The sequence below is a fragment of the Oncorhynchus kisutch genome, linkage group LG14 (assembly GCF_002021735.2).
Source record: "Oncorhynchus kisutch isolate 150728-3 linkage group LG14, Okis_V2, whole genome shotgun sequence".
In the NCBI taxonomy this organism is placed as follows: Eukaryota; Metazoa; Chordata; class Actinopteri; order Salmoniformes; family Salmonidae; genus Oncorhynchus; species Oncorhynchus kisutch.
The window spans coordinates 10,363,887-10,376,226 of record NC_034187.2 but is presented as its reverse complement, the minus strand read 5'-3'; the positions used below and the strand labels follow the sequence as shown (position 1 = coordinate 10,376,226).

Here is a 12,340-nt window from a genome sequence, read left to right as displayed (position 1 = left end):
TGTTGCACCTAGCCCACATTTTATAGAGGTGTGGGGCCACCAGATAGTCCTCTCACTCAAACCCTTGTTTTGTCTTACAGTATGTTGCACCTAGCCCACATTTTATAGAGGTGTGGGGCCACCAGATAGTCCTCTCACTCAAACCCTAATCATGTTACTGAATGTATCCAGAGCATTTTCAGATTTCGTTAACAAATGCGTACAGAAAAGTACAGTACATGTAAAATGCACCTCAAATCAACAGTGTAATGTTTGGATTCAGTCTTGTGTCATTTGAACTGTTGTGTCCTCAACTTTGGTCCAATAATTTTCAAATAATATCCAAATTGTTACCTTTCAATTGTTACAATGTTTATGTATATGCTATTCATATTTCTTCTGTAAGAAACATTTCAATTTATCTCTATCCATATAGGCCAATTCCCATAAGTGTAAAGGGTAATGGCTTCAGGTCAGACAGTAGTCTATTCGTTTCCTGTCACATATGTACAGTTGAAGTCGGAAGTTTACATACACTTAGGTTGGAGTCATTAAAACTTGTTTTCAACCACACCACAAATTTCTTGTTAACAAACTATAGTTTTGGCATGTCGGTTAGGACATCTACTTTGTGCATGACACAAGTAATTTTCCCAACAATTGTTTACAGACATATTATTTCACATATAATTCCCTGTATCACAATTCCAGTGGGTCAGAAGTTTACATACATTAAGTTGACTGGGCCTTAAAACAGCTTGGAAGATTCCAGGAAATGATGTCATGGCTTTAGAAGCTTCTGATAGGCTAATTGACATAATTTCAGTCAATTGGAGGTGTACCTGTGGATGTATTTCAAGACCTACCTTCAAACTCAGTGCCTCTTTGCTTGACATCATGGGAAAATAAAAATAAATCAGCCAAGACCTCAGAGGTCTGGTTCATCCTTGGGAGAAATGTCCAAATTCCTGAAGGTACCACATTCATCTGTACAAACAATAGTATACAAGTATAAAGACCATGGGACCACACAGCCGTCATACCGCTCAGGAAGGAGACGCGTTCTGTCTCCATGAGATGAACGTACTTTGGTGCGAAAAATGCAAATCAATCCCAGAACAACAGCAAAGGACCTTGTGAAGATGCTGGAGGAAACAGGTACAAAAGTATCTATATCCACAGTAAAACGAGTCCTACTGTATATCGACATAACCTGAAAGGCTGCTCAGCAAGGAAGAAGCCACGGCTCCAAAACCGCCATAAAAAAGCCAGACTACGGTTTGCAACTGCACATGGGGACGAAGATCGTACTTTTTGGAGAAAGGTCCTCTGGTCTGATGAAACAAAAATAGAACTGTTTGGCCATAATGACCATCGTTATGTTTGGAGGAAAAAGGGGGAGGCTTGCAAGCAGAAGAACACCATCCGTGAAGCACGGGGGTGGCAGCATCATGTTGTGGGGGTGCTTTGCTGCATTTCACTTTCTTAAAATAAAGTGGTGATCCTAACTGACCTAAGAAAGGGAATTTGTACTAGGATTAAATGTCATGAATTGTGAAAAACTGAGTTGAAATGTATTTGGCTAAAGTGTATTTAAACTTCCGACTTCAACTGTAGGTCATAATAACTTTTCTACAAACAGATTTAGCAGCTGAGTGATTGTTATACAGTGATACCACTGTGGGAACTAGGATGGGACAATAACATCATCTGCTCTGTCACACTGCCATGCATATCTGTGCTGTATGATGTGCAGGGTTGGGGTCAATTTCATTTCAATTCCAGTCTATTCAGAAAGTAAACCAAACACTAAATTCCAAAATGTTCCTAATTGAAAAGCATTGAAGATAATAGGAATTTCAGTGTACTTCCTGAATTGACTGGAATTCAAAATGGAATTGACCCTGACGCTCTGTGTGAATCCGTGCCTGCCCTGTGTGTTGTAGGTTGATGGATTAATATCCGTGGGCTGCTGTATCTGAGGCCTGGGATATCGGTCTGCATACCGTCTGTCTGTCTGTTGACTTTGGCCACCCAGTCCAGCTTACATAACATCACCTCACACTCCAAATGGCCCGTTCTGAGGACAGACAGTATGTCCCAACCAGAGACTTAGTTTGGGGGTGTCTCTCCGCTCTCATCATCAGATTAAAGTGATAGTCCACCCAGAAACAAAACCCTGTCACAACTTATCAAACCTCAAAAAATATGGTCTAGAGTCCATATCCCATGCTATCTGTTGTGTAGATACTGTAACAGGAGAAATATGCAGGCTTTTCATACCAATGAAGGGGAAAGTTGGGCAGGCACCATCTGATTCCATTATATTTTGAGGTGAACTATCGTTGTAAAATGATAATGAAGCAACCATCACATACTCATCCACATGAAACCTCAGTTATGTTGTCTAAATGAACAAAACCACTGACCTCAAGTTATATCAATAGATGTCATATGGCTGGTGAGTGTTTTTGAATGAGGCAGTAGACAGAAGAATTGAGAATAATGTATATTTTCAAGCCATTAGATATATCAAAAAGAAAGAAATCAGTTATATAGACTTGTTCTACAGATGTTTTTTCAGAATCAACGTTTATCTGTGGATGACAAAGTCTGGGCCGAACAGCCAGAGCACCAACAGTGTAGAATTGTCCCAAATAAAACAAAGATGAACAATCACAGAAGACTTAACATATCTGGTGTTGTATTTGCAGAATACTTAATAACAGTTCATACATGTTAATTAATAGCCATCAGTAACCCATGTTAGAGTCAAAGCTAATGATACTGTAATAATAGCCAGACATGGGCCAAATACACAGTTCACATGCGCTTGATTTAGCTTGTCTGACCCAAGCCCAATAATGGACTATAAAGGAGCCTAACGTTCCTCCTTGTAGTCCAAGGACCTTTCATGTTCTGTTTAAAAGGGGGAATTGGCTCTGGCAGCCAAAACAACCAAATACTCCATCTAAATGTGAATCGATTCTCAATTGCGGTACAGTTCAGGAAATAATCAAGCCAGCTACGTTCATATCACATCAACAATTATTTCACAAAAATGCTAAATATACACTTAACTGTAGAGTATTTTAACTGGTTTTACCACAGTTTGGAGCCGACAGTATTTTTCATTGACAACACATTTATGGGTGTCTGTCTTCCGTTTAGACAAAGGTGTTCAGAGAAACAGATCGCTAATAAGCACAGGTAGTCAACTCTGTTTTCCATAAACAAACTCTGTAACATGGATATAAGGCTGTGCGGGAACCCTAACCCTATTAAAAGTCATTTAACCTTTTGTTTTTTGACAATTATTTCTCGCTGTTATGAAAAATGCTTTACTTCCGTTTCCAAAACCGTACCACGAGCAATTCATGTTAACATTTAGAGCAAGTGTCGGCCTTTCTTAATAACAAATGTCTTCCTGCCAGAAGATACTATCGTAAATAGGCGCTGAAGCTAGTTAGCGTCTATGAAAAGGACTAGTCCAGCCCAATGGAACCTATGGAATAGTCCCAAGTGCAAACTCTGCGTGCTAGCCATGATAAATCAAATGCACCTCAAGTATTTGGAACAAAACAAATGCATATTGGACCCAGGCCTGACAGTAACACAGACAGAGAAAAGGCAAAAGACAGACAGACCAAGCCACTACTATGGCACTACCGTGGAAATAACAAGCAACACATCGTCAGGACCGGAATCACTTCTCCCCAGGCTTGTAAGACCATGGCTATGTCCTAAATCATGCATACTACTTACTACAACGACATACCGTGTACTAATACTAGTAGTACATACTATTAAGAACATGCTGTTTAGTAAAAACATATGCAGTAAGCAACAAATAACATACTGAGAAGACGGCATCTACTTCCTCGTTACCTTGTTATCTTACCTTGTCATTTGTTCATTTTAGTTGCGCCTCTTATTCTGATTATCGGCTGTTGTCAAACACACGTGAGTCGGGAAATATGATTCTCTTCCTCACTAGCAGTGTAGCCTAGTGGTTAGAGCATTGGACTAGTAACCGAAAGGGTGCAAATTCAAATCCCCGAGCTGACAAGGTACAAAATCTGTCGTTCTGCCCTTGAACAGGCAGTTAACCCTCTGTTCCTAGGCCGTCATTGAAAATAAGAATTTGTTCTTAACTGACTTGCCTAGTAAAATAAAAATAAATAACGTGCAGCGAATTCTACTTAATGAAAAGCCGAAATTAGTATAACATCCTGGCATTTATTATATCATACTAATTTTTCAAAATCTCAAATACTATAAAGTGTTCTATTTCCTCATACCCAACAAGCATACTACAGTATTTACAATGCAAGCATGGGTATTCAGACACGACCCATGTTATTACAGTACTGTATTGTTCTCTATCCCCCTAACACACTCCCCTATAGATGCACTCTCGATTTTACCTTGCTTCTCACAGCAGGAAATGGGAATTATTATTATTATTATTTTTGTAATTAATTGACATAATCATAATTGGATATGCTGAGACGAGTGGTTGATACATTTTTCATTAGGGCAAATCTAGTCTGACATTTTAAAGTGGAAATTCCTAACTTTAGACCTTAAACCTTGAATACAATATAATTAGCATTTCCTGCTGCACAGGAAAATGATCAGCGACACCAGACCAATCGAATTAAGATAGCAGGTCTGTATATCTCTCTACTACCTAATAACTAATGGTGTTCAGTCAGAGATAGTAGCGCTCTCTGAAATGATCGTTGTCAGGGATTTCACATACAGGATCTGTTCCAATATCCACTTTAGCATCTCGCCTGACACTTATTAAGCTTGCATTCTAGATGGGATACAAGTGTGGACATTGGAACGGTAGCCGTGGTTTCACACTGGTTCTAATGGATTCTGTGGACTGCGCGCCAGACAGGCAGCAACATCAATAGAAAATGACCAGTTCCAGTTTATCTCCGCATAACGACGATACGAAAGCCTTCATGGTGAAAGAGTTAGCTGTGAAAACAATAAAAATGTTGTAACTTTAAAACACGAGTGGTAAAATAAAAGTGCATGTTGAATGGCAGGTGTACACAGAGTGTGTGAGAGAGAACCCCTCAGGTATGTGTGTGTGTGTGAGTGTGCGTGTAATGCTGAATGATTTCATGTGTTGGTGGTTTTTTTGCCTGTAAAAAACTGTTCTTTGTCCGTTTGTAACGTTTCAAGTAACATTCAAAGTCATCTGGCCTGTGTATCCGTCTGCAACACATCCGATTCCATGTAACAGAGTTCATCCCTGTACGGGGAACCCGGGACTCAAACCCACAACAACACTTACGCACTCAAGTCAACCGTGTTACTGACAGAGCAAGATGCTGACCAGCTTGTCACTCTGCAAGTGACAGTTGACTAGATCTCCGGGCGGGTGACGTCACTGCACAATGGCTAGCTCTCACTAGCTAGTTCACATCGGCTGGGTCAAACCCCCCCCCCCCCCCCCCTCCTCCTCCTCCTCCTCCTCCTCCTTCTCAAATACCCCACTATGGTTTCATCAAACATACCTTAGATTGAACATAAAAAGGTCTGCTATTAGATAATGTATCATATGAAAAGACAGATAGTCATGTGAAAACAAATCAATCCTAATTGGATATGGAGACGAGCGGTGGCGGAGAGCTAGCTGAGACATTGAACAGATTGATGAACCATGTGGATCTACTTCCTCCACCTCCTTAGGGAGTAAGACATGATATAGGGATCTGATTTTTATGGTCTGAACACAGCAGGTATCTTAACAGTCAACCACCACACCCTCATCTTAGGGCGGCACGTAGCCTTGCGGTTAGAGCGTTGAGCCAGTAACTGAACGGTTGCTAGTTTGAATCCCAGAGCTGACTAGGTAATAAATCAGTTGATGTGACCTTAAGCAAGGCACTTAATCCTAATTGCTCAAGGGTTTCCGTTGATTATGGCAGACCCTGGCTATTACCCCACTATCTGAGGCTGCCTCAGGAAAATGTGGGATATGCAAAAAAACACATTTCCAATTAATAAATTAATATATACTTGTACATGTGTGAAATAGGACAAATATAAGCACCCACCAAATTCATTTTTTTTTTTTTAATCTCCTTCAGATTTGGCATTAGCTCTGAATACGACAACATAATGTTGAACAGAACTGTCGATTTTAGGAAATGTGTCGAAGCAAGGCAGCCATTTTTTGTCATCATGGCGAGGGTGAGTTTTGGTTCACATTGATGTTGCATGTACTGTAGTAGGACATTTTGACAACACAAATAATTGGCACTTATGTCAAAAGTCATAAGCCTCGTTTTTTTCCCCCCAATGTTAAAATATCTGTCCTGAAACAGTCCTAGTGAAGTGGAGCATCCATTTGATGCTCCAAACTCCCAGCAACCCTGGAGCAGCTCGGAGGACTACAGCCACGTAGTTCTACAGACAAACTGTCTCGTTGTTTTAAATGACAAGAGTGAGCGTTATGATCGACAAGAGAAATCATTGTCTGTTCATTCACATGGTAGAAAAGGACTAAGGCACCGCTGTGGTTCCTTCAGTAGAAAAAAAACCCTGAGCGGTCCGGTTCTGGTTAACAGTCAGGGAAAGGTTCCCTCTTGGAACCCTTTAGAACCCTATAGAACCGAACCATACTCTGACTCAAGGCATAGAGACGTACTAATACTCACTAATATTCCTCATACATTGGCAACATAATAAATTGTATACATAAACCAAGGTTGTGTCCTAAGTTATACCCTATTTCCAATATAGTTGACTGCTTTTGACCAGAACCCTATGAGGTTATGGCCATTAAGTAGAACACTATACAGGAAATAGGGTGATGAATTCAGCTTTGCCCTGACCTTACTCCCCAAATGTGACTCTTCTATTCAGATACATCTGTTCACAGTTCACAATTCATGTTGTTATTCGGTTGTAGTTCAAAATCAAAATGCTTCATAATTGATTCATAGTGTTATATTGTTATATAGTCCGTCATAAGGGCAGTTGTTTATCAATGACATCATCACTTTGTGCTGAAAGATGGCTGCCATTGGTTGTTGTAACCAGGTGGGCGTGGCTTGTGCTGAAGCAGAGTCAGAGGTTAAAGGTTGTGACCTCTACTTGAGGTGTAATAGCAATGTCACCTCTCTTAGGGTCCACCCCCTTCCCGTTTAGGAACGGACTTCCATTTTTGTTGGTAACAGGCGGGGACACCGGCTCCTTCTCCCGATCCAATTCATTGGTGAAGTTGACGGACATCTTCCTTTTGGGTGGGGTGAGCTCGGGGTCAGAGTTTAGGCCCAGCTCGGATGACATTTTGCTTTTGATTGACGCGGCTCGCTGGAACTTGTCGTAGACCTCAACGCTGAGGCGACGCCTAGTCTCCTTGAACTCTGCCGAGACGTTAGCCGTCCACTCTGCTGCGTGAGCCCTGATCTCCCCTACCTAGAGGGAGAGAAATAAGGGAGAGGGTGGAGAGTAGGGGGAGAGATAAGGGGGAAAGGAGAGGGAGAGGAGGGGGAAAGATGAGGGGGAGAGGAGAGAGATGAGGAGGAAGAGGATGAGAGATAAGGGAGAGAGGAGGGGGAAAGACGGGGAGAGAGGAGGGGGAGAGGAGAGAGAAGGAGGGAGAGGATGAGAGATGAGGGAGAGAGGAGGGGGGACAGAGAGAGAGAGATGAGGGCCGAAAGGAGAGGAGGGGGGGAAGGAGAGAGAGATAAATACTGTGTGAGACTGTGCTGTTCTCATCATATCCAGGAAGTCACCTGAAAAAGATGAAGCTGTAGTGGATAGCAGATGTTTTAAGGGTTCCTGTTCTGCTACTGTTTTTTTAACATAATGTCTCCGGCATCATTTCCTATGACCGAAAACGGCTTCTGGACATCAGAACAGCGATCATTAACCTTGATTTGGATTCAAATGTCTACTTCAACGAGTCGGCAGCTCTGGACGTTCTGCTTACTCCTGACTAGTCCCTAATTACTCCTAAGAGGAAGCATCGGTAAATCAAAAGACAGGTGAGGCGACCTCCTAACGAGATTATGTTGGCAAACAAATATATCGCCATTGCCCTTTGTTCTGTTGGCGAATGTGCGGTCCCTGGAGAACAAACTGGATGAACTCAGTTCAAGACTATCCTATCAACGGAACCTGAAGAACTGTATTCTATCTTTCTTGGAGTCTTGGCTGAAGGGCATGGATAATATGTATTGATAATATACAGGGCATTCGAGAAAGTATTCAGACCCCTTCCCCTTTTCCACATTTCCATGACTCCGTAAAACAGAGTATGTTACAGTCCCTGATGTCTCTCTGGAAGGAGATCCTCGCCCTGAGCTCATCTACTTTATTGTTAAGAGACTAAACATTAGCAGGTATTATACTCGGAAGCGGTGGATGGTGTGCCCGCCCCCTGAGTCGGACTAGAAGTCCACTCCGAATACCTCTTCTCCGCCGCCGGCATCTTCGAGCAGACTCTGGGATAAGTTCAATTTCCCTGGGGGGTACGAACAAAAGATCCATTTCAGGAAAGTCGTATTCCTGGTCGTAATGCTGGTTAGTTACCGCTGCTCTGATTTCCAAAAGTTATTTCCTGCTGTATGTAATAACACAAAAAATATTCTGGGCTAATAATGTAAGAAGAAACACACCAAAAAAATCTAAATACTGCAAAGTTGCCTAGGAGCTAGAAGCAGAGCTGCCATGTCTGTCTGCACCATCCTACTAGCACAGACTGGGATATGTTCCGGGATTCATCCGATAACATTGAGGAGTTTACCACATTAGTCACCAACTTCATTAATAAGTGCATTGACAACGTCCCCCCCACAGTGACCGTACATACATAACCTAATCAGAAACCATGGATTACAGGCAATTTCCGCACTTAGCTAAAGGAGGCCTATAATCCGGAGGCCTATAAAACACCTATAAAACAGGCAAACTGTCAATCCAGGACTAAGATCGAATCCTACTATGCCGGCTCTGATGCGCGTCGGATGTGGCAGGACCTGCAAACTATCACGGATTACAAAGGGAAACCAACAGCAAGCTACCCAGTGACGTGAGCCTACCAGACAAGCTAAATGCCTTCTATGATCACTTCGAGGCAAGCAACACTTAACCATGCATGAGAGCGCCAGCTGATCTGGACGACTGTGTGATCTCGCTCTCCGAAGCCAATGTGAGTACAACCTTTAAACAGGTTAACATTCACAATGGAATGGATTACCAGATGCTTACTCAGAGCATGCACTGAACAGTTTGCAAGTGTCTTCACTGTCATTTTCAACCACTCCCTGACTCTGCCTGTAATCCCTACATGTTTCAAGCAGACCACCCTAGTCCATGTGCCCAAGAACGCCAAGGTGACCTGGCTAAATGACTTTCACCCTGTAGCACTCCTGTCTGTAGCCATGAAATGCTTTGAAAGTCATGGCTCACATCAATACCATCATCCCAGACACCCTGGACCCACTTCAATTCGCATACCAACCCAACAATCTATATTGCACTTCACACTGCCCTCTCTGACCTGGATAAGAGGAACACCTATGTGAGAAGGCTTATAATTGACTACAGATAAGCGTTCAACACCATAGTCCCCTCCAAGCTCAGAACCCTGGAACTGAACACTCCCCTCTGCAACTGGATCCTGAACTTCCTGACGGCCGCCCCCAGATGGTGAGGGTAGGCAACAACACATCCGCCTCTCTGACCTACAACAAGGGGGCCCCTAAGGGGTGCGTGCTTAGTCCCCTCCTGTACTTCCGGTTCACAAATGACTGTGTGGCTGTGCACGACTTCAACACCATCATTAAATTAGCTGACTTCATGACGGTGGTAGGCCTTATCACCAACGACGATGAGACAGCCTATAGGGAGGCCGTGCTCCCTGCCATCTATACCATGCGGTGTCAGTGGAAGACCCCAGAAATTGTCAAAGACTACCGATGCACCAAGTCTGGAACCAGCAAGACCCTGAACAGCTTCTACCTCCAAGCCATAAGACTGCTAAATAGTGTTGGGTTCTGTAAATATGAAATGTTACTTATTCATGTCACTGATGGAGGGATAAGGTAGAGGGTCTACACCAGTAGTTAAGGGTTATAGGAGGAAGGTATATAGTGGGTGCAACTAAGCTTGGAATGTGTTGAGCCAGGGAAGCGATTACATGTGGCAGGCATTGATAAGGAGAGACGGGTGGAGATCTTAGAAACTAACAATGTCAATGTTTGTTTTCCTCCCTTATTGAACACAGATCATCCCGTCTTCAATTTTATCGATTATTAACGTAAAAAAATACCTAAAGATGCATTACAAAAGTAGTTTGAAATGTTTTGGCAAAGTTTACAGGTAACTTTTGAGATATTTTGTAGTCACGTTGCGCAAGTTGGAACCAGTGTTTTTCTGGATCAAACGCACCAAATAAATGGACATTTTGGATATATATCGACGAAATGAACCAAACAAAAGGACCATTTGTGATGTTTATGGGACATATTGGAGTGTCAACAAAAGAAGCTCGTCAAAGATAAGGCATGAATTATATTTTTATTTCTGCGTTTTGTGTCACGCCTGCAGGGTTGAAATATGGTTTCTCTCTTTGTTTACGGAGGTGCTAACCTCAGATAATAGCATATTTTGCTTTTGCCGAAAAGCCTTTTTGAAATCTGACATGTTGGCTGGATTCACAACAAGTGTTGCTTTAATTTGCTATCTTGCATGTGTGATTTAATGAAAGTTTGATTTCTATAGTAATTTATTTGAATTTGTCGAGGTCAGCCTGCAGCCGCCCGGCCCGCCACAAGGAGTCGAGGTCAGCCTGCAGCCGCCCGGCCAGCCACAAGGAGTCGAGGTCAGCCTGCAGCCGCCCGGCCCGCCACAAGGAGTCGAGGTCAGCCTGCAGCCGCCCGGCCCGCCACAAGGAGTCGAGGTCAGCCTGCAGCCGCCCGGCCCGCCACAAGGAGTCGAGGTCAGCCTGCAGCCGCCCGGCCCGCCACAAGGAGTCGAGGTCAGCCTGCAGCCGCCCGGCCCGCCACAAGGAGTCGAGGTCAGCCTGCAGCCGCCCGGCCCGCCACAAGGAGTCGAGGTCAGCCTGCAGCCGCCCGGCCCGCCACAAGGAGTCGAGGTCAGCCTGCAGCCGTCCGGCCCGCCACAAGGAGTCGAGGTCAGCCTGCAGCCGCCCGGCCCGCCACAAGGAGTCGAGGTCAGCCTGCAGCCGCCCGGCCCGCCACAAGGTGTCGAGGTCAGCCTGCAGCCGCCCGGCCCGCCACAAGGAGTCGAGGTCAGCCTGCAGCCGCCCGGCCCGCCACAAGGAGTCGAGGTCAGCCTGCAGCCGCCCGGCCCGCCACAAGGAGTCGAGGTCAGCCTGCAGCCGCCCGGCCCGCCACAAGGAGTCGAGGTCAGCCTGCAGCCACCCGGCCCGCCACAAGGAGTTGCTAGAGCACAATGAGCCAAGTAAAGCCCCCCCGGCCAAACCCTCCCCTAACACTGGGCCAATTGTGCGCCACCCTATGGGACTCCCGATCACGGCCGGTTGTGATACAGCTCGGGATCAAACCTGGGTCTGTAGTGATGCCTCTAGCACTGCGATGCAGTGCCTTAGACCACTGAACCACTTGGGAGGTCCTCTATTATTTCTCAAGCTTTCTCTCTGCATTGTTGGGATGGCCCACAAGCTTTCTCTCTGCATTGTTGGGATGGCCCACAAGCTTTCTCTCTGCATTGTTGGGATGGCCCACAAGCTTTCTCTCTGCATTGTTGGGATGGCCCACAAGCTTTCTCTCTGCATTGTTGGGATGGCCCACAAGCTTTCTCTCTGCATTGTTGGGATGGCCCACAAGCTTTCTCTCTGCATTGTTGGGATGGCCCACAAGCTTTCTCTCTGCATTGTTGGGATGGCCCACAAGCTTTCTCTCTGCATTGTTGGGATGGCCCACAAGCTTTCTCTCTGCATTGTTGGGATGGCCCACAAGCTTTCTCTCTGCATTGTTGGGATGGCCCACAAGCTTTCTCTCTGCATTGTTGGGATGGCCCACAAGCTTTCTCTCTGCATTGTTGGGATGGCCCACAAGCTTTCTCTCTGCATTGTTGGGATGGCCCACAAGCTTTCTCTCTGCATTGTTGGGATGGCCCACAAGCTTTCTCTCTGCATTGTTGGGATGGCTCACAAGCTTTCTCTCTGCATTGTTGGGATGGCCCACAAGCTTTCTCTCTGCATTGTTGGGATGGCCCACAAGCTTTCTCTCTGCATTGTTGGGATGGCCCACAAGCTTTCTCTCTGCATTGTTGGGATGGCCCACAAGTAAGCAACTCACTGTTAGCATGTGACAAATAAAAAATGTATTTAAATTTGATT

At 44.6% G+C, this 12,340-nt stretch overlaps 1 protein-coding gene across 2 annotated transcripts in view; it reads right to left on the bottom strand.

Annotated features, from left to right (window-relative positions):
- Positions 1-6,296: 6,296 nt before the first annotated feature.
- Positions 6,297-12,340, bottom strand: part of LOC109904327 (potassium channel subfamily K member 2-like) — a 29,019-nt gene continuing 22,975 nt past the window's right edge. For both annotated transcript variants that reach the window (XM_020501587.2, XM_020501588.2), the window contains exon 8: positions 6,297-7,425. In XM_020501587.2, coding sequence (XP_020357176.1) covers positions 7,075-7,425 — 351 coding nt within the window. In that variant the 3' untranslated portion in view covers positions 6,297-7,074. The remainder of the gene's footprint in view (positions 7,426-12,340) is intronic.